The sequence below is a fragment of the Bos mutus genome, chromosome 2 (assembly GCF_027580195.1).
Source record: "Bos mutus isolate GX-2022 chromosome 2, NWIPB_WYAK_1.1, whole genome shotgun sequence".
Lineage (NCBI taxonomy): Eukaryota > Metazoa > Chordata > Mammalia > Artiodactyla > Bovidae > Bos > Bos mutus.
This window is the reverse complement of record NC_091618.1, coordinates 79,682,499-79,706,573: the sequence shown is the minus strand read 5'-3', so window position 1 is coordinate 79,706,573 and position 24,075 is coordinate 79,682,499. Positions and strand designations below refer to the sequence as shown.

Here is a 24,075-nt window from a genome sequence, read left to right as displayed (position 1 = left end):
ATTCAGGTAGAAATTCCTGCTATGTAGTAGCATATATGGGCTGAAGATTAAGAGGATAGTTAGGTATATGAAAGAGATTTTTTGGAGCTCTGAGGGTAAAATTTAGTTACTGAAATCACAAGTGAGAAATCTCCCTTACTCCTCTTCCAATTTCCAGGCAGTAAATGCAATTTCAACTCTTTGGGTTATTTATTTTGATGTTTGTTGCTGTATTTGTGGATTTTTTTTTAAGTTATAGATTTTGCTTATTGACAGGCATTTTATTGCATCCACTCACTTATAAATGATTGAGACAGTTATATGTGCCTAGCAAAGGCCTTGGGACTTAGTGCTCATTTGCTCAGTTGTGTCTCAGTAAAATTATTTCCTTTATTTCTCTCTCTTTTGAGTGCAGAGTTTGGCAATTGTATGGTAGAACCAATTTACATTTATGATATTTATATTAATTCTTTCATAAGTGTCTTCTATATCCCTATTAGTAAACATATTTGTTTGCTAGGGCTGCCCTAACAAAGTCTCATAGACTGGATTTCTTGACAGAAATTCATTGTCTCACTGTTCTGGAATCTTGAAGTCTGAAAACCAGGAGTCAACATAGTTGATTTCTTCTGAGGCTTCTCTCCATGGCTTGCGGGTGGCTATCCTTTCCTCATGAGTCTTCCATCTGTGTGTTTCTGTGGCCTAATTTTCTTTTTATAAGAACATGTGTCATGTAGGATTAAGATCCACCCTATTATGTGAAAGTGTTCATTGCTCAATCCTGTCTGACTCTTTGTGACCCCCATGGACTGTAGCACACCAGACTCTTCTCTTCTGTTCATGGGATTCCCCAAGCAAGAATACTGGAGTGGGTAGCCATTTCCTTTTCCAGGGGATCTTCCCAACCCAGGGATTGCACCCAGGTCTCTGTCACTACAGGCAGACTTTTACCATCTGAGCCACCAGGGAAGCCTAATTACTTCTTTAATGATTTTATGTTCAAATACAGTCCCAGTCTGAGATACTGACAGTTAGAATTTTAACATATGAATTTTGTGGTGCAGAGTTCAGCTTACAATAGTGAAATAGAGATATTCATAATTGCTTCCAACATAAGAAAGTAATTTTTGAATTTTGGTAATTTCTGAAGATTCTAGTATATTTATATGAATAAGAGTGTAAGGGAAAAAAAGTGATAGAAATATGATTCTAAATAATTACAGAGTCAAAACCAAAGTTCTTTATATTAGAGGAGTTGTCAAAAAAAGAAAAATATTTAAAAAGAGAACATTTTAAGAGGAGGAAGTGGAGGAGATGGCTTTATTTAAATGTTTTCTAAGAAGTAAATTATTCTGGGAGATATTTTTAGGGATATTATTTCCCCAGCCATTTCACAGATATTTAGGGAATTTCTACATCACACTCAGTTCAAAAGAATACAAAGCACTGTGAAGAATACAAAGAAATACAAGACAGGATCCTTATTCTCAGATTTTCATCTCTGGATAAAGAGTCAAAATTAGTACAAGTGAAAAGAAAAGAAAAAGCAGCAATTTCATACAAAACCATATGATGCTGTCTGCAGAGGCTTTGGAATCAATGAGAAAGAAGAGTCAATGTGGGATGTGCTAGTCTGAATTATTGCACTGAGCGTAGGTTGAGACTTGTGCAATGAAGGGTAAGTAGAGTGGAGTGATGTGCAGACAAAAATAGGAAAACCAGAAAGTGAAACTATGCCTATTTTCTTTATAGGACTCATGACAGCCTTCAGTTATTTCTTATCTTTTTTACTGTGGTAAGAACCCTTACCATAAGATCTACCCTCTTAACAAATTTTTAAGTGCACAATAAAGTATTGTTAGCTGTAGGCACAATATTGTATAAAAGATCTTTAGAACCTATTCATCTTCTGTAACTGAAACATTTTATACCTGCTGGACAGCAACTCTCTCATCCCCCAGCCCCATCCCCACTCCTGGCAACCACTAGTCTACTCTGTTACTATGAGTTTGGCTGTTTTAGATACCGCATATGAGTGGAATCATACAATATTTATCCTTCTGTGACTGGCTAATCTTATTTACTATAATGTCCTCAAATTTCATCCATCTTGTTGCATGGGGTGAAATTCTCTCTATTTTTAAAAAGACTTTATTTTGTTAGAGCAGTTTTAGGTTCACAGCAAAATTGACAAGAAAATACAGAGATTTCCTATATTCTCCTTATCCCTACCCACATGTAGCCTTGCCTGTTATCAACATCCCCCATGAGATTATTATCCTTTTTAAAAGCCGAATAATATTCCATTGTATATGCACACCAGATGTTATCAATCCATTCATCTTTTGGTGGACTTTTAGGTTGTTTCCATACATTTATGCTTGCTTTTATGAATAAGGCCGCAGTGAACATTGGAATGTTAATATCTCTTCAAGATTTTGACTTCAGTTATTTTGTATATATACCCAGAAATGGTATTGCTGGAACATTGTTGTTGTGTTAAATCCCTAAGTCATCTCCAACTCTTTGCGACCCCATGGACTGCAGCACTGCAGGCTTCCCTGTCCTCCGTTATCTCCCAGAGTTTGCTCAAACTCATGTCCATTGAGTCAGTTATGCTATCTAACCATCTCATCCTCTGCCACCCTCTTCTCCTTTTGCCTTCAATCTTTCCCAGCATCAGGATCTTTTCCAATGAGTCAGCTCTTCTCATCAGGTGGCCAAGGTCATATTATGGTGTATTTTTAATTTTTTGACTAATCTCCATACCATTTTAAATGGTGTCTGCACTGTTTTACATTCCTAGCAACAGTGTACAAGTTTAAATTTCTCCACATCCTTGCATCCTTGCCAGCATTGTTATGTTTTTTGTTTTTGTGTTGTTTTGTTTTGTTTGTAATTTTTTGAGAGCCAGGTGTGATGTGATATTTCACTGTGGTCTTGATTTGCATTTTCCCGATGATTAATGATGTTGAGCATTTTTTCATATACCTGTTGGATGTTTGCTTGCAAGTTTTCTTTAGAGAAATGTTTCATTTATTTGCCCATTTTCAATCAGGTTATTTATTTGCTGTTGCTTTATAGGAATTTTAGGTATACCGTTTCTATGTGTTTATTTCTTGTCTATCTCTCTCACTAGAACATAGGATCTATAAAACATAGATCTTATTCTTTCAACAATACAACACTGTCTCAATTACTACAGCTTTATAATAAGTCTCAAAGTTGGTTATTGTCAAACACTGTTCACTCCCCCCCTTTTTTTTTTTTTTTTTGAGAAAAATTTCTGCCAAATATCTAAGTCTGAATAGCCATGGATTGTCAGACATTCTTTCATTGATAAAATGATATCCTTTGAAAACAGTAGCTCATTCTTCCTGCAGTTTAAACTATCTCATAAGTACATTTGTTCAACACAATTGTAGTTCACTATGCACCCATGACCCAAATAATCACGATCGTGTGATCATTCACACTCACCTAGAGCCAGATATCCTGGAATGTGAAGTCAAGTGGGCCTTAGGAAGCATTACTACGAACAAAGCTAGTGGAAGTGAGAGAATTCCAGTTGAGCTATTTCAAATCCTGAAAGATGATGCTGTGAAAGTGCTGCACTCAATATGTCAACAAATTTGGAAAATTCAGCAGTGGCCACAGGACTGGAACAGGTCAGTTTTCACTCCAATCCCAAAGAAAGGAAATGCCAAAGAATTCTCAAAGTACCACACAATTGCACTCATCTCACACGCTAGTAAAGTAATGCTCAAAATTCTCCAAGCCAGGCTTCAGCAATATGTGAACCGCGAACTTCCAGATGTTCAAGCTGGTTTTAGAAAAGGCAGAGGAACCAGAGATCAAATTGCCAACATCCACTGGATCATGGAAAAAGCAAGAGAGTTCCAGAAAAACATCTATTTCTGCTTTATTGACTATGCCAAAGCCTTTGACCGTGTGGATCACAATAAACTGTGGAAAATTCTTCCATAGCTGGGAATACCAGACCACCTGACTTGCCTCTTGTGAAACCTATATGGAGGTCAGGAAGCAATAGTTAGAACTGAACATGGAACAACAGACTGGTTCCAAATAGGAAAAGGAATACGTCAAGTCTGTATATTGTGTCTGTGCTTATTTAACTTATATGCAGAGTACATCATGAGAAACGCTGGGCTGGAAGAAGCACAAGCTAGACTCAGGATTGCCAGGAGAAATATCAATAACCTCAGATATGTAGATGACACCACCCTTATGGCAGAAAGTGAAGAAGAAATAAAGAGCCTCTTATGAAAGTGAAAGAGGAGAGTGAAAAAGGTGACTTAAAGCTCAACATTCAGAAAACTAACATCATGGCATCTGGTCCCATCACTTCATGGCAAATAGATGGGAAAACAGTGGAAACAGTAGCTGACTTTATTTTTGTCACTGCAAATCACTGCAGATGGTGACTGCAGCCATGAAATTAAAAGACGCTTACTCCTTGGAAGGAAAGTTATGGCCAACCTAGATAGCATATTCAAAAGCAGAGACATTATTTGTCAAAAAGGTCCATCTAGTCAAGGCTATGGTTTTTCCAGTGGTCATGTATGAATGTGCAAGTTGGACTGTGAAGAAAGCTGAGCACCGAAGAACTGATGCTTTTGAACGGTGGTGTTGGAGAAGACTCTTGAGAGTCCCTTGGACTGCAAGGAGATCCAACCAGTCCATTCTAGAGGAGATAAGTCCTGGGTGTTCATTGGAAGGACTGATGTTGAAGCTGAAACTCCAATACTTTGGCCACCTGATGCAGAGAGCTGACTCATTTTAAAAGACCCTGATGCTGGGAAAGATTGAGGGCAGGAGGAGAATGGGACAGAGAATGAGATGGTTGGATGGATGGCATCACTGACTCAATAGACATGGGTTTTGGTAGAATCCAGCAGTTGGTGATGAACAGGGAGGCCTGGCGAGCTGTGGTTCATGGGGTCACAAAGACTCGGACACAACTGAGAGACTGAACTGAACTGATGCACCCAAAGTACTTTCTGTATGCACAGGATCCCAATTTTGTTACTCAGAATAATAAATAGGCCTGGACTGAACAAAACTGATGCTTGTTACTTTTCAATTAAGGACATTTTAAAGTAAAACTAGCCTTTTTTTTTTTATTCCCTGTAACTTCATGGAAGTAGTGAATCTAATTGTTGCAAGTACAGTCTGATGATACTGGCTATAGGACATTTTATTTATTTGTGGGGAGACTGGGTTGCATGTCATATGGAATCTTAGTTCCCCCACTGGGGGTTAAACCCATGCCCCCTGCACTAGAAGCAGAGTCCTACAACTGGACCTCCAGGAAATTCTCTGTTGGACTTTTCAGACTAATATTTTACTTTTTCTCTTTTCTATTATATTTTCTGTTTGTCTTTTTCATTTGTTTGTTCATTCATTAAATAATATTCTTGCCCTATGGAACATGCCTCCTCATCCATGACTCTGTAAGAGAGAAGACTAATGATTCTTTGCCCAGGATTTTTTATGTGAAGCTAGGATGATCGGTGGCTGCTTAGGATATAACCTTGGCTGTAAACTCTTTCCTGAGACAGGCAGAGGTTTGCCTCCCAGAGTCCTTCAGAAGGGTGGAGGACCTCCAGAAGGGTGTCAGTATTTGCTGTGAAGGAGATAAAAGGGCAGTGATTCATAACTTTTAAAAACTTGTCTGTAGGTGTTTTGAAGGGCACAGTTGCATACTTATGAAAACATTCTGCTCTGTGTCATCCTCTTCTGCCCCCCAGGAGCCAGGACTTTAGAGTAGCTACTTTCTGAAACATTGCTGATTACCTTGGCAGTGGGTTAATAAAACCTAAGTGAATGGGCTACTCAACTTCACCATCATAATCTAAAATCCATATTATATGTCAAGAGAAAGAAGACTGAACTCTATCCTTCTATGGAAGGTGACACTGTAGAAATGAGATTAACAGCCATGGACTCTAAAATCAGTGCTTGGTTCATAACCTTGGGCTGTTATTCATTCCGTGATACTGTGAAAAACTTCTTAAACTCTATTTGCCTCAATGTTCTTAACTGTAAGATGATTTAAAAAGGTCCATCTAGTCAAAGCTATGGTTTTTCCAGTAGTCATGTATGGATATGAGAGTTGAACTATAAAGAAAGCTGAGCGCTGAAGTATTGATGCTTTTGAACTGTGGTGTTGGAGAGGACTCTTGAGAGTCCCTTGGACTGCAAGGAGATCCATCCAGTCCATCCTCAAGGAAATCAGTCCTGAATATTCATTGGAAGGACTGATGCTGAAGCTGAAACTCCAATACTTTGGCCACCTGATGCAAAGAACTGCCTCATTGGAAAAGACCCTAATGCTGGGAAAGACTGAAGGCAGGAGGAGATGGGGGCAACAGAGGATGAGATGGCTGGATGGCATCACCAACTCCATGGACATGAGTTTGAGCAAGCTCCAGGAGTTGGTGAAGGACAGGGAAGCCTGGAGTGTTGCAGTCCATGGGGTCTCAAAGAGTCAGACACTACTGAGCAACTGAACTGAACTGAACTTAATAATACTAGTACTTACTTTATGGAATTGTGAAGATTAAATGAATTTATCTATAGTGTTTAGAATTGTACATTGCATAAAATCAGATTTAGAAAAAGATAGTTATCATTAATGTCTGTGTTATTACTCCTTTGGTAGTACCTGAAACAAAGCTTTGGTTCAGTCTAAAATATCCTGACATTTGATAGAATAATTGTACCTTGAAGGTAAAGACTGCATTGTTATTATTTTCTTCCCTGAGTTCAATAACCTGACTCAGACTTCTTGGTTGGAATTGATAGTAGTCTCAATTGTCTTGTTGAACATTATTGTTGAAATAGATTGTTCAATACCTTTAAAATTATGAACTTGATTTAAAATTATTTCATTACCTTAAATGTTTTAATGCACCAAGAGTAGACTCTTAGAAAGAATTCAAGTTTTGGAGACAGAATGACCATATATATGAATTTGACCAAGGTAGTTAATCTCTTTGAATCTCAGAAAATAATAATAGCATCCCTATAGTTTTGATATGACAGTCTGACATACTGTAATAACAAGCATAAAAATTGACTACAGTTCTAGCTACCTGGCTAATTTTAATCTGAGGCACATTGTATATTCTCTATTACAAAGTAAACATTCAATACCAGTTAATAGTATTCATTTATAAAATTTTGGAGAAATGAGCATGAACTGTACAAAAAATAAGTCACTATAACTGTGAAGAATCCAATATTGTGGAGTACCAGTGATTAAAAGCTTACATGCTTTATATAGAACTTAGAGAACAATCTTTTTCACAGTTTAGGTATTTTGTTGGATTTTACTGTTCATTTACAGATACAGTACAATACTACTATAATCATGGTTTAGATTGTAAATAATAAAATCTGTATTCCATATTCATTTGAACTATACCTTTACTTATATCATGTATTTTTTAAGAAAAAGAAAAGTTAAAGTCAATAATCTCTAACTGGAGTAAAAGAAGGAAAATTTAAACAATAGAATGTACTGTGATAAGTATTTTTAAAAGTAAAAGTGATTGTGCTATTTCCCTTAGAAACAGAGTTTGGAAATTTAACCAAAGAAATCAGAAAGCATTAGAGTTTAATAGTTCTTTAATATTATTTAATAAGATGATTATCTTTTTCATTAAAAAAATCTTTTCATTTTTATAGATAAGAAACTGTGGTGGGCAGACCAAAACTTAGCTCAGCTGGGAACCTGCAGCAAAAGAGATGGAAGAAACCCCACCGTTCTAAGAAATAAGACTTCTGGGGTTGTTCATATGAAAGTGTATGATAAAGAAGCTCAGCAAGGTAAGTCACATGGTAATGAATTTGTGCTGCCTTTTGAATACATAATTATTCATACAATTTTCTCAAGTCAACAATTGATGTTTCCTATTTTCCTCCTAATAAAAAAAGGGGGGAGGGAGGGAGGCAAATACTGCTTAATACTGCAGAAGAAATAACTTTAACATAAGGTATATAGTCAGCTTTCAAAATGTTAGCAAAGCTGCCCAAGGAACCTGAATTTGTCAGGTCTTCAAAGAGGTCTATTCAGCTCTTGATTTAAGAATATGAAAATAATTTTAAAATCCCAGCAAAATATATTCAAAGTATAATTATGCCCAGAAAATGGATGAACTAAGGGACTTCAAATGGACTATGTTGATACAAGCATTTTATAACCAAAAGCACTACATTGTTTGGCTCTAAGCATTTTGCTTTTTTGTTTCTCCTTTTCCAAGTGGTATGCAGTGAAATGGAGTGAGAGAACTAACAGATGGTTTACATAGGTGGACTTGCCACATTGCCCAAATGGCAATTAGATTAGAGATGCCAGGCAGTATGGCCCCACACCTGCTTGTTTTTTCTTAGTTTTTGGTTCATGATCCATGACATTAGCAGGACTCCCTTCCCAGAAAAAAAATATTCTTCTATATTCTACTGTCTTACTTATATCGCGGCCATGAAAATACTTTTGTTCATATATTTTTCTGCTTAGGAAAAAATATCCAGAAAACTTAAAAAGATTTTTATCTAACAGATTTGGGCATGTAGACCAAAGCAGATAAGGGTAGAGATAAGAAAAGTGAACCAAAAAAAAAAAAAAATTTTAAAGACAATAAAAAAGAATAGTGAACCAAAGGGTGCACTAATTCTGAAGACAGGTGACAACAATCAAGCAGGCAGAATTAATTTATTGAGAGATACCAAATGAAAATCATCCTGTACATCCAGAGGCAAAATGAAAACCAGATTCAGGATTGCCTTTTCTGAATAGAGTATGGGCCAAATTTTAGTCTGGAATCCTTTATTGCCAGTAGTAGCATGGAATGTATTTTTTTTTATCAAGGAAAAAAATATTTTTAAGAAAAAAAATTACTTTGCAAAACAATCTGATTACTGAGATCTATTCATGGTTGAGATGACGCTGACATCCAAACTCATATGCACAAATCTGTATTTATTCTCTGATTCTTTTTTGTTATTGTCTGTAATAATGAATGAGTGTTTTCACTAGGAATTATTTAATAGAAAAAATTCTGAATCAAAATAAATGATTTTACTGACATTCAAGCCTTGGAGAATAGATCATATAACTGGAAATAAAATACTGGTACTCAATAAATAAAATATGATTGCATTTTTATGGATTTCAATACAATGTATTTGTTAAGTGTAAAAACTTACAGTATTGTGATAAATTTAAGTTTATAGTCTACACTGAATGAAATATATCTGAAAACATTCAACAAATGTAAAATACAAATTAGAAAAGGGGAGATTATATTTCCAAACATTAAACAAACATGTATTTACTTCTTCAAAAGAACACACACATACTTTGTTGAAAATTGTAAATTAATAAAATAGTCCATTTTTTGTAGATACAGTTGCAATGAAGTTTCTTGGAAGAAAAATTCAGTATATTATGCTTGTCTCACATTGTTCATTTTAACAAGACCCATTAATCTTTTAAGGATTTGATTCTATAGGTAGAGCTGGGGCTTCCATGCACTGTGAAAGTATTTCCAAACTGCCCAGGACCTCTAACACTTAGAAATTAATGGTATGATAATATTAAACTTAAAATACTGTTTCTACCAGAGAATATGCTGATAAAAGCATCTGTATTAAAGACAACCCCATTAACAGAATCATAGCAGGTAGTTTAAAAGCTTCATTAGTATGAAATATGAGCAATTTAGGACTACTTAAGGTGTTAACAGTACTACCACTTCAGATTTCAAAGTACAATTAGTTACTTCATTTATCATTCTTGATACAGATCACTGGAGAGCTGAGACTTCTCCTTAGCCAAGTGGACTTTTCTAGTTCCACTAGTGAATTGAGGAATGAAGTTTGAACATCTATATCACTGCAAAATATTAAGCCAAAGCACTTTTTCTAATGTGCTAGATATTCACAGCCTAAATTATTCCTTAAAAAAAATCTCTATTATTTTCTGCATTAAATTTATGTTTAATAGGCAAAGATATTATTAAAAAATTATTTTTATTTTACTTTTTCTCTTAGAGACTAAGCAAATAATATACAACATGTATTATTACTGAACAACATTATTAGCATAGTGAATTTTATTATTTATAAAAATAATTATATCTTATTGCATATTTCTATTATTATTATGTTTTAAAATACACAATCACAGAAGTTCCTTTTTCTTCATTCTTCATGCATTTTGGATATCAAGGTTATATATAACTCTGTATTTTCTTTTGTTTTTATAAATAATTCTCTAATCCATTATTCTTTATTTCTTTAATTCCTTTGTTTCCTCTGCTGTTCATTTGTTTTTTCAAAATTTATAGATAAGTATCACTTGTCAGATTTTCACTGTTCAATGGTAGTTGGAAAAAAATCTATAGCTAAATGCATATTGCTATAGATTGGCATTGTGTTAATATACATTCACATGTTGCTCAGTCACGTCTGACTCTTTGTACTGCAGAACACCAGGCTTCCCTGTCCTTCACTATCTCCAGGAGTTTGCTCAAATTCATGTCCATTGAGTCAGAGATGCCATCCAACCATCTAATTCTCTGCCGTCCCCTTCTCCTCAATCTTTCCCAGCATCAGGGTCTTTTCCAGTGAGTAGGCTTTTAGCATCAGGTGGCCACAGTATTGGAGTTTCAGCTTCAGCATCAGTCCTTCTAATGAATATTCAGGGTTTATTTCCTTTAGGATTGACTGGTTTGATCTCCTTGCTGTCCCAGGGACTCTCAAGTGTCTTCTCCAGCACCACAGTTTGAAAACATCAGTTCTTTTGTGCTCAGCCTCCTTTATGGTGCAACTCTCATATCTGTACATGACTACTGGAAAAACTATAGCTTTGACTATATGGACCTTTGTCAACAGTGATGTCTCTGCCTTTTAATGTTGCCTAGGTGTGCCATAGCTTTTCTTCCAAGAAAGCAAATGTGTTATAATTTCATAGCTGCAGTCACCATCCACATTGGTTTTGGACCCAAAAAATTAAGTCTGTCAGTGTTTCCACTGTTTCCCAGTCTATTTGCCATGAAGTGATAGGACTATATGCCATGATCTTCATTTTTTGAATGTTGAGTTTTAAGCCAGCTTTTTCCACTCTCCTCTTTCACCCTCAATAGACTCTTTAGTTCCTCTTCACCATCTGACATTAGGATGGTGTCATCTGCACATCTGAGGTTATTAATATTTCTCCTGGCAATCTTGATTCCAGCTTGTAATTACTTCAGCCAGCATTTTGCATTATTACTCTGCATATAAGTTAAATAAGCAGAGTGAGTGTATACAGCCTTGAAGTATCCCTTTCCCAATTTTTAACCAGTCCATTGTTCCATGTCTGTTCTAACTGTTGCTTCTTGGCCTGCATGCAGGTTTCTCAGGAGGCAGGTAAAATGGTCTGGTATTCCCTTCACTTTATAATTTTTCTACTTTTTATTGTGATCCACACAGTCAAAGGCTTTAGTGTAGTCAATGAAACAGAAGTCGATGTTTTTCTGGAATTCTCTTGCTTTCTGTGATCCAACAGATGTTGGCAATTTGATCTCTGGTTCCTCTGCCTTTTCTAAATCCAGCTTGTACATCTGAAAGTTCTCAGTTCATGTACTATTGAAGCCTAGCTTAAAGGATTTTGAGCATAATCTAGCTAACACGTGAAATGAGCACAGTTGTGCTGTAGTTCACTTAACAAGGCTGTCTTATCTCTCCTTACTATTCCTTGGAACTCTGCATTCAGTTGGGTATATATTTCCCTTTCTCTTTGCCTTTCACTTATCTATTCACATGCTTCCTATAAAATGAAATAAGTATTGGGTCAGTATAGAATTATTATAGATCTATAAAAATTATTGGCTCATCACTAAAATAGAAATAGAGCTGAAAGTTCATCTTATTATTATGTCAGCTTGGTAAAAAGGGATAAATCAATTAATCTTTATTAGTTTATAAAGGAAACAAAGGTAATCATTTCAAAAGTTCAAGGCAAATCATAGTATGTGAATCTACGTAAGAACAACTGCCAGTTATGGGAAATCAGAAAATGTCCCAGTTGAGCCTATTTCACACTTCAAAAATGACAGAGCATGTGACAGGTTTGATTGAACAATTAAATCCCTTCAGACTATCTTGAATTCAGGAGATTAGAAATAATGAGCTGCATTGGTGTTTTGAATTTTCCATAGAGCACTATTGATATACAGCTTTCATCATGTTTTGTAATTCTCATTGGATTTATTGTACTTCATATCAGTGTTTGAACATCCAGCAAATGTCATTGCATGTCCTAGAATAATAAAAATGTTATAAAACTGGGATATTTAATGAACTTGCTGGATAAGATTGTAAATTACTTACTTCATGCTACCAGCTTTAATTAGCACATTGGGCCTAGTAAATTCAATGGAACATCTTTATAGAATGCCTAACTCTGATTAACTGACTAATATTTGTTATTGCTACAACACAGGAATAAGGAAAATTAATATGCCAATTAGTTAGATAACTCTTATGGGTGTGTTTAAATTTATTTTGGAAGAATTATGTTCCTTGAAATGGTAAGTTAGTTCCTTGCTTTTAAGAAATATATATATATATATATATCCTTACTTTTAATGGTATAATCTTTGAGTAAGTAATATAAATTAATAACTGTTTATTTGATTCAGTTGGATCAAGTATTCTTGAAAATGAAGTAACTGTAGAGTTGAAGTGAAATTTAGAATTTAGAAAAGAGATTTCCTGGTTTATGTGGCCTTAAAGTATTAGAGTCTATGACCACATTCATGACACACCCATTGCCTCTTACTTTTCTGTCACTGTGAATTCTCTCATGTATCTCACTTTGCAAAATATTAATTATTAATTATTGTAAATATATATTTACTAATATATAATTGACAGCTGGTTAAATGTATAGTGTGTTGATTTAATATTTTTTATATCGCAATATGGTTACTACTGTAGTGCTAGTTGTTACATCACATAGTTATCATTTCTTTTCTTTTAGTGGGAACAGTTAACATCTAGTCTATTGTCATTCAGCTGCTAAGTCATATCTGACTCTTTGCAACCCCAGGGACTGCAGTATACCAGGCTTCCCTGTCCTCTACTGTCTCCCAGAGTTTGCGCAAACTCATGTGGATGAGTCGGTGATAACATCCAACCATCTCATCCTCTGTTGTCCCCTTCTCCTCATGCCTTCAATCCCTTTCCCAGCATCAGGGTCTTTTCCAGAGTCGGCTCTTTGCATCAAGTGGCCAAAGTATTAGAGCTTCAGCATCAGCATTAGTCCTTTCAATTAATATTCAGGTTGATTTCCTTTAGAATCAACACTCTAAATTGATTATAGTATTGTTTTCTGTAATCAGTATACTGTGCTTTTTATGGAAAGACAGACTTCAACCATAATCTGCTACTTCAAATTATTTGAGGGAATAAAACATGATACTAACCAATATGAAGCAGCAGCATTTATAAATCAGTAAAATCATGTTTATAAACTTTTCTTGATTTTTATGTTTCTTTTGTTTGTTTTTCTACTTTTCAGGCAGCAATTCCTGCCAACTAAATAATGGTGGATGTTCTCAGCTTTGTTTACCAACATCAGAAACTACAAGAACTTGCATGTGTACAGTGGGATATTATCTCCAAAAGAACCGCATGTCATGTCGAGGTATAAGGTTTTGAAAATCTTATCTCTAGTGCATTTATTTCATCGATACAGTTTTTAGGCAACCAGAGTCAGCTTTATCTTTGTTTATTGAGGTTACCATATAATTTTTTATTCTTTATTTTGTTAACATGATGTGTCACATTGATTGATTTATAGACATTGAACTATCCTTGAATCCCTTGCATAATTAACACCTGATCATGATGTATGATCCTTTCAACATATTGTTAAATTCAATTTGTTAACATTTAGTGAGGATTTTCATATCTACACTCATCAGTGATATTGGCCTATCATTTTTATCTTCTTGTGGTATCTTTGCCTGGTTTTGGAATTAGGGTGATGCTGTTCTCATAGAAATAATTTGGAGGTGTTCCTTCCTATGGAATATTTTTTGGATAGTTTGAGAAGGATACCAAGATCCCTAAAGTGGCTGCTGCCAGACTGTCAGTCCCCAGGGGGCTTCCCAATTTCCTCCTGCCTCTCAAGGAGGCTCTCCAAGATCACCAAGCGGATCTGACCCAAGCACCTTTCAAACTACTGTCTCTTGCTGGTACTGACAATATGTGAGATTTTGTGTCCACTCTGTAAAAGAGAAGCCTCTGTGTCCTGTATATCTTTGGCTCTCCAAAACAAGTTCAGCTGTTTTTCAAACTCAGCTTTCTGGTGGCTTGTCTTTAAGGGCAGGATCCTTGGGCTGGGGAGCCCTGTGTGGGGCTCAGACCCTTCACTCCTTAGGAAGCACCCCTGTGGTTGTGAATCCTCCACCTCCGGGGGAGTAGGTGTGTTTCCTGACTGACAAGACCATGTCTCTGTCCGTCCTACCCATGTTTTTGTGATTCTTTCTTTATATATTTATAAAGATATAAAGGAAAAAGTGGAAAATCTTTTCTGATAATTTTTAGAATGTTCTCATAAGCAGATGGTCTCTAAGTAGTTGTAATTTTGGATTCCTTTGGGAGGAGGTAAGTTCAGGGTCTTTCGACTTTGCCATCTTGATCCCCCCTCCTGCCAATGGAATGATTTCAATATTAAATATTCATTTTGCTTTTGTTTTCTTTTAAATTTAGGTATAGAGTCATTTCTTATGTACTCTGTTCATGAAGGAATCAGGGGAATACCTCTGGAACCAAGTGACAAAATGGATGCTTTGATGCCTATCTCAGGAACTTCATTTGCTGTGGGAATAGATTTCCATGCAGGTAAATAGCTTTTTATTCATAATTTATGTATGGTATTTTGATTTATTAAACATGATGGAAATAGGACCTTTCCATCTGTACTCTGATAGTCAAGATGAGGAATAAGGAAACAAATCAGAAGTGAATTTATAAGCCTTACACAAATTGTTATAAATATGTTTTGTCTGAAAAAGTAAAATTTTTCTAACATGTAGCAATATAAAAATGACATATTTGTCACTTGGTTGCTTTGTTTTTACTTTTTTATGTTTCAAATGGCATGCTTACTTTTCTCCAATGATACATATTAAAAATAAAACACTTTAGCTTATATACTTAAACATATATATTTAAAATATTTTTCAGAATGTGATTATCTATTCTAATACAGGTAGCAGCAAATGAAAATGTTAGTCACTCAGTCATGTCTGACTCTTTGCAACCCCATGGATCTTAGCCCACCAGGTTCCTCTGTCCATGGATTTCTCCAGGCAAGAATACTGAAGTGTGTAGCCATTCCCTTCTCCAGGGGATCTTCCCAACCTAGGGATTGAGCCTAGGTATTGTAAGCAGATTCTTTACTGTCTGAGCCACCAGGGAAGCCCCAAGAATACTGGAGTCCACATAACTGAAACAATTATAAATGCTAAGCCATTCTGTATTACTTTTCAATACAGTAGCTATCATTTTAAAGTCAGAGTTTAACTTACCTTTTTGTTTTAGCAAACAGTGAAAGAAAGCAGATTGGACGCTATCATTTTTCTGTGGCTAATAAAGAGTATATTGTTGGGGGCCAGAGTGAGGCACTCGGCCCGTGGCAAAGGTCATGAGGAAGGAGGCTCGACATACGCAAAGGCGGGATCGAGCCTCAGGAGTCCCCCTGGAAATCCTCGAGCATCTACCCCCATAACCAGAGCCTGCCTACTTTACTACTTTGTGCTCATCTACACCTCTGACTTTACGGGGGGCTGTCCCCCACCACCTCTTTCAGAGAAGGAGTTAACTTAGAGCTCCAGTTAATAAAAACTCCTGGGCGTGACAAGAGTGTTTTAACCTACAAACTCCTCTGAAGGTTCTCTAGCCTGCCTGACAGGCTCGTCCGGCCACATGTGACTGCTCACAGCCTCCCAACCGTGAGAGGCACGAGATGCTTTAAACCTTCTAAAAACAGGTTCTTTAGAAAAGTTAGAAAACTATTAGTATAAGTATAGTGGGCTGATTAGAAATTGTATTGGTGAAGGGTTTTTCATTTGTTGAGCCAATGTTTGTTGCTAAGTCTCCATATCCCCTGCCCTTACACACATTAATGAATATATAGAAGAAATAAGTATTAACCTTTGATATTAATCACGTTAGACCTTAGGCTAAGTAAATTCTTTCCTTAACTAAAACCCACTACACCCTCACCCTATAGGAATGTAACTTTATTTGGGTGGCGTCTGTTTTAAGAATAATCACCCCTGGAGAAATAAGTGTCCTGGTTGACTGACCGCTGTCACAAGGAGAGGGTCATAAATTGTCAGCAGGCCCCCTGGCCAGAAGATGTTGTAACACCCCTAAGACCTCTGTATACATTTGTATGAAGCACCTGACTTTGATAAAAGTCAGGACTGCTGACCCCGTGTAATTTTTGCATAACATCTCAGTGTATAAAAGTAGACCATGGAAAATAAAGAATTGGGATCAGTTTCTCGAAATATTGGTCTCCCCATGTCGCTCGCTCTCTCACTCTGGCTGAGTCCCCATCTGGAGCTCGGAACCCGCCATGCTTACTAATTATGCCTGGGCTTCTAAGATCCAACCGGGGAGGCCTCAGTGTCTCCTCTCCTTTGGGAGAACGGAAGGATGCCTGCGGCCTAAGTAAGTGGTGCAAACTTCTTGTCTTGAAGTTTTATTGGTTCCCCGCATAAACCAAGCCAGTCAGCCTCTTTTTTCCACTGAATTTTCCTACTGAGCTATCCTCATTCTATTACTCTTTATATCTCTAATTAATATCTAATTGAAACTATTGTATCCTGATCCTCGCCGACGCCGTTCCCGCTTCGCATACCCTGGATCAGCCGGGGCTGGACCCCGGCAGTATATGATGGAGGGGCCAGTTCCCTGGTGGTCTAGTGGGTGGGATTCAGCACTTTTACTGCCAGGGCCCAGCTTCAGTCCTTGGTTGGCAAACTGAGATACCACAAGCTGAGTGTCAAAGCCAAACAAATGAACAAAACAAATAAACAAAAAAAAACTTGTGTGATTGGGCATTGATGGTAGAAACTGTTAAATCTATTGTAAGATATAAGTCTTTTGTTCTAATTGCTAAATTCACATATAGCATAAGCATTGGATATACTTCTTTTGTTAATATTAATATTTATTATTCTATGCTTGAAGGATTAAATTTATAAAAGCAGATTTTTCCATCTCTCATCCAACCAAGTCTTGTGCTTCTTGTTTTAGGTTTGAAGATATAATTCATGTTCCAAGTTATTTTTTTTTGTATGTAAAGACAATTTTATCTAATATTAAAATAATTCTTCTTTGACCTGTAATCTTTAAAAAAAACTAAGCATCAATACATGAGCTTCTGATATTAAGCCTATTTTTCCCCCTCAGCTTTTACACATTGTTCAATCATGTGTTAATGCAATGCATGGCTATAAATTAAAAAAATTACTGGGGATTTTCACAGATGATTGAAAGATGGGTTTTCTTAAGAAGATTATTTGTACTAAATACTTTGAATCACAGAAAGGCAACTTTCCTATGATTTTTAAATGGTTAAATGGTTTTCCCAAATATATTTAGACAGATATAGCATATTTTATTGATTGATATGTTAATTTTTTCCAAAATTAGCGTGTTTTTTGATCAAACAAGGCTCTTTGATCCAATCTCATTATTTGTGGAATACTCCCTACCCTACCATGTGTAATCTACACTGCCTTTATTTACAAACATATCTTTCTTTAGAATTTTATTAATAGGATTTAATAGATGCAAAACTAAGAAAAACTTGAACTTCTTGAAAAGTATATTCATATATGAATTTTTACTAAATATACATAATCCCATGTTTTAGCTGGCATCACATATTTGATTCTTTTAAAAACTCCATAATGATTTTTGAAAGTATTTGATAAATTTCCAAATCAAATGTCAAATAAGCCATTTGGTCAAATGCTGTGATTAGATCATTAGCAATCTCTTGTTCCTTAAGGGAAAACTGATCATCTGTATGAGTTGAATTTACTTTCCAGGGTTTTATAATGACCCTGAGATGTTGAAGTTTCAAATAATATGCCACTAGAGAGGTAATTTTATTTGCAAAGAATAGTATTCTCCCTATTTCTACATCTGTGCTAAGTCACTTCGTGTCCGACTCTTTATGACCCCATGGACCATAGCCTACCAGGCTCCTCTGTCCATGGGATTCTCGAGGCAAGAATACTGGAGTGGGTTGTCATGCCCTCCTCCAGGGGATCTTTCCAACCCACAGATCTAACCCCTTTCTCTTATGTCTCCTCCATTGGCATGCAGATTCTTTACCATTAGTGCCACCCTGGGAAGCTCCAAATCCATAGTAACTACTGATATTTTGTAATAAACATACTTTGTATCAAAATAGTTTTTCAATAGAACAATTCCTAGTTATTTGTTAAAACTTTGTGTTCTTTATATTGTACCTGTCCATATTTTAAAATTGCATTCTTAGAAAGGAAGGCTCTTTAGAAAATCATTTTATTCTAAATGTAAAAGGATTGCAAGCATTTGGAATAGTCATGTGAAATTAGAATGCTGAATAGTCTATTAAAATTTCTGTTAATTAGAAAACAGAGAGATAGAACTTGCTTTGAAATCAAAGATGGTCAGACATAGGGACCAATAAAACCTATGGTGGGAAGAGGCCAGATTTTAGCAACAGACAACCTGGATTCTATAACCAGTTTAAACCCTTAACAAGTGTTGACCTTGGGTACATTACTTAATTTTCCTGAGGCTCAGTTTCCTCACTTTTGGCGGTATGAGAATATTTAGATCACTTTGTGCAAATGTTTGAAACGTTTGATACACATAGGTACTTAGAAAATAGTGATAATATAGAAATCAATAAATTTCCATGGAAAACAGTAAATTGTAGAAGTTAGCATATGTGATATATATTTACAAACCTATTCTGCAAACTATATTTAAACTCCCAGTTAGCAAGGATTTTGATTTCTGTTTTTTTTTACTTTTTTTTTTTTTTTTCTGTTCAGTTATCTGCATAGATTAGTAGTTGTTTCTTAACTTCTTGGAGACAGAAAGAGTAGGTTAGTAAATTTCTCTAGTGAAAATGAACTTAATGATAATGAATAATATGTAGAGCAGATATTTAAAGATTAAATAACATCACCAGCTCTTTGAAGTCATTAAATATAAACCTAGGAGGCTAGACAGTGTCTGATGGACAGTACTTAGACAGTAAACCAACAGAAAACACTAATAATGATGGTGGTGGTGGCAGTCTTATCAGGAGTTTTTGACCATGTTTCCACATACCTTTGGTGCTTCCTTCTACTATATAATCTGATCCTTTTATGATTGCATTTTATGAAAATGTATTAGCATCAGAATAAGTTTCAGAAACTTGATTCATATCAATATCACTGTAGACAGTATAGAAGTTCTGTGGCTAGGCTGAGTGAAGCTGCTTTTGAGGGGAAGGAAGGAAAATAACTGAATTGCCCCAGAGAGATTAATATAAAAAATAATTTTTGATACATCAATCCTTTTTATCAAGACCTTTATAACCTGATCATAGGTTCTTCCTCCAGTAGTTCCCTATGCAGACATTCTATCTGCTCTTCTTTTATTGATTGTATTCACTTTAGAGACATAGTTTCTACTTTTAGGATCAAAATAAAGATGACAAAATATAAGGGCACAACAGCCTCTTATTCTAAACATAATAAGTAAATGGTGTGAAGAAGGATTGCTTGTCAAGTATGACCATCATAATTTATATAATATTATTTCACTACAATTCTAAACGTCTAAATATATGCTCAAATCCATACCTTTCACAAGGATTAACACATCTGAATCTTGCTGGTTTTGGTTGTAATGAATTAAAGTTTTCTGCAGTGAGTGAAAGAATTTCTTTCACCAGATGAAGCGATTCTGGATACTACCCACAGAAGAAAGAAGACCCTGTGGCTATTTCAAAATGTTCAAAGCATTCTTTATCACTTCACTGGAAAAGTCCCATTCCACAGGAAAAAAAAAAAAAATCAGCTTTGAAAATCCTGGCCTGCTGGGTGATATCCCTCCTGATGAATGAATATTGCATTTGATGTTTTACAGATATATTTTAATTAGGGGAAAAGCCTTCATAACAAAGCTCACTGCTCCAGTTAGAAATGTGATCTTTAGTAAGCAATGCTCTATTCAATTTCCTCACCCCCACTTTGGAGATATTCATGACTTTTTCATAATAATCACATAATAGGATATTACTTAACTGGATGAAATTCTACTCAGAGCATAATGATTTACTGAACTTTTCCAGCTTACATTCTTTTTTCATCTTTTATCTCTTTTGTTCAAATTGGAGTTATCCAACTCAGTGTTAACAAATGTTGATTACTATCTGCTAGTTAAGTTGCTAAGTTGCTGTGGGGAATAAAGATAAACAATAAATAGTTTCAGAAGTAATGCATGAATGGATAATCAGTAGGATTATTTTTTTTCTTTTTTAAAGAGAGCATCGAAGAGCCATTATTGTGATGTCATTGCTTTACAGTTACTATGGGGAATATTCTAAATGCCTTTTTCCACCATCACACAGTGATCTGGCTATTAAGACAATACACAAACTGACAGAACATACCATTACACATCTGTTAAAATCTAGAGAATATAAAACACAAAGACTAAATCCTAATGCAACCTATAGACACTAATATAACCTGTAGACCTATCAGGGTAGGTTCAATACTTGTAACAGATGTACCACCCTTATTTGAGATGTTGCTAGTGGAAGAGGCTGTGAGTGTAGGAAAGGAAAGGGCATATGGGGACTCCTGCTCAAATTTGCTGTGAATTTAAAATGGCTATAAAAATAAAGTCTGTTATAAAAGTACACAACAATACTGAAAGAGAATATGTGACACGATACTGTTGCTGTGTTTATACAGTTGAATGTCATTTGTTTCCATGAAAGACTTTCTTCTTAATAGTCTCACATCATTTACATCTATCTTTGAATGTTAGAATGAACTTTTGACTCAATCTAGTGGCATTTCTCATGTTAAAGATAAGGAAACAACCCAGAGAGATCAACAGGGGGAGTAGTAATGGAGTGTCCTACTTTTAATTCTTCATGCTATGCCATCTTGCATTTCTAACGTCTTAAACATGATCTAACTTAGACCATTATTGGCACTACTTGATGAAACTGAATTGCACTTCTGTAAATTTATACTGATAGAAGATCATGTTTTATTTTGATTTATGTAAAGAATCATATGGCTTTAAATCCATTTAATAATTGAAGCAGGTGACACTCAAGTGAGAGGCTCCTTTTCCTTTGCTGGGAGGCTAAGCAAACAGCTGTTTACAATTTTTTTCTAATAACCATTCTGTCACCAACCAAGGCCAGAGAAGAATTATAGAAAGAATTCATTTTATGTCAGTAACAGCAATAGCTTAAGAAATACAATACTGTTGCTTTCAGACATTTTTTCAATTTTATGAAAACCATTTCCTTGGAGACAAAGTGACTTTTTAGGGCTGGTTCAATTTTTTCTTGTTCTTGTGACAGTGAACCAATACTGCTTTGTGCTGTCATTTTAAATTTGCTTCAAGACTGTATTTTCAAGTCATGTGAACAGTTTGTATGTATTTGTAGATAGGCAAGTCCAGTAAATCTATCAAGACGTATAATACCAACTACCACAAGAAAACAAGCTTTCCAACACTACCAGGAAACAAATAACACCCATACATAGAATAAGTCATTATAGGTTAAACAAATTATTGGAAGTAATTCACAAATCCTTTTTGGATAATTTTTGAACTCAGAGCATAAAATACAAAGCAAAAGAAAGTAACCTTCTGTAAGGCTTCTGGAGTTCTCAACAGGTTACCTGAAATCAAAAGCTCCAGAAGATTCACAGTGATGACTTACTATGATGAAAGCTTTGGTCAGTCAGCTTATTTAGGGTATATCATTCTGTTATCGGAAATGTTACAAAGTTTCATGAAACTTTTTTCTCAGGCAGTTAGCATTCCTCATGGAAGTGAAAGGTCCCAATACCAGCTTTGTACTTATTCACAGAAGTACATCCAGTCTGTTTGAACACCTTTTTCCCCCCTCTTCTGAGTGTCTCTGTGCTGCTGTATTTATTTTTAGCTTCTCAGGATCCTTTTCAACTTAGGATTCTCTTCAGGTACCTCTTATATGTTTGTATCTGATACTATGATGTCTTTCCTTCTCTTTTCCTTGTCAAAACGGAGTTTTGAACCCTATTCTCAAAAGATCTGGTTACACTAATTCATAATAAATTATTAAGAGTGGCTAAGAAATTGACAAATTATCTTACTGGTATGTTTGAACAAAGCACTGTATATTAACCAAATACTATAAATCCAGCAAAAGCACAATTAAAGACATGTGAAGAAAATATGTTTAGGAATAGGTCAATATTTTGGATGTTTTGCAAATTATTTCATACTCTGTCTCTAAGATAATAGATTGGCATCTATTTAGTTGTGGAAACTGCTGATAGATCAAATGATAATGTGCAGGTCTCTTTTAGCTTAGGTGCATTTATACCATTCATATTAAGTGTAACTTTAACCTAGGAGTGTTTGTTTTCCCCATTTTTAGAAAACTGAGGGCAGATTAGTCCATTTTCCTTTTTAATACCCTTTCTTTAAAAATAAGTTTGAAAGCTATAATTCAGCTTCCAAGATTATTGGCCATTAGTTTTTAATCAAGTAGACAATTTTCTAGTTAAAAGAGGAAAAAAGAAATTATTTAATTGATTTTCTGACTGGCCATAAGGAATGGACGATCTTTAATTCTTTTTTTCTCATTTGATTTTATTCTTAGCCATGGGCAGTAAGTGGTAAGTGGATCCTTTTTGGGAACTTGAAAGGAAAAATGAACTAATTATTTCTATAAAATTCTTATTATTTTTAGAATATGGACCTGGCTAAACTAGAAATCTTAGAGATGGAACCAATCACTCATGGTAGATTAGGAAAAGGATGAAATTAAAATAACATCCTAAAAAATCCATATCATTTTTTTAAGCAGTTACTCCATTATCACAGTTAAATTTGGAAAATTTTATGTGTTTATGCAATGTAAGTGATCAAAATAATCTGTTAAGGAAGATAGTATTTTAAACAATGAAGAAAAACTGGGTTTGAGGATGTGATATGGATTCCAGGGGATGGTGAGGGACAGAGAGGCGTGGTTGCAAAGTGCTGCCATGCTTGGGTTGCAAAAAGTTGGACACAATTTGGAGACTGAACAATAACAAAATGAATGCAGAGGAGAGGTGATTGCTTCAGAATGCTCAAATTAAATTATTCATTAAGTACTTGCCTTTGGATTTTTGCCCTTGAAATTCATATAAGTCATGATTGAATAACCAGTAGTGAAGTAATCAATATTAGATCCCTGATAATTTATAATGAGAATTTTAATTATGTGGTACTTACGGTTGGAAAAGAAAATTGATAGACAATATTAGGGAATAAGATTTTGGGGGACAATGATAATATGGTTACCAATTGTAGAGTTACCCCTGATAAACTTAGGAGCAGAAGGTTAATGATACAGCCTCATCTGAGTGAGAGTGGTGGGGGGGGGATGATAGTGATCACTGTCATCATCAAAAGGAGAATAAGAAAATTATTATCTCTTAATGTTTATATTATTTTTAAATTTTATTTTTATGTTTTTAATACCAAAAGCATTTTCTGTTAGGGTATAGCCAGTTCACAATGCTGTGATCATTTCAGGTGAACAGTGAAAGGACTCAGCCATACATATACATGTATCCATTCCCCCCCAACCCCCTTCCCATCCAGGCTGGCACATAATGTTGAACAGAATTCCATGTAATGTTTGTATTATTTATCTGTTGCTCTATAACAAATTACTAAAATTTAACTACTTAAAACAACAGAAAAATAGTATAGCGTCTATGA

The 24,075-nt window shown here is 35.3% G+C and overlaps 1 protein-coding gene across 1 annotated transcript in view; it reads left to right on the top strand.

Moving 5' to 3' along the window:
- LRP1B (LDL receptor related protein 1B) overlaps positions 1–24,075 on the top strand; it is a 1,793,119-nt gene that overhangs the window by 1,151,293 nt on the left and 617,751 nt on the right. The window contains exons 32-34 of the mRNA XM_070360639.1: positions 7,693–7,833; positions 13,574–13,699; positions 14,770–14,901. Of these exons, the coding sequence (XP_070216740.1) occupies positions 7,693–7,833; positions 13,574–13,699; positions 14,770–14,901 (399 nt within the window). The remainder of the gene's footprint in view (positions 1–7,692; positions 7,834–13,573; positions 13,700–14,769; positions 14,902–24,075) is intronic.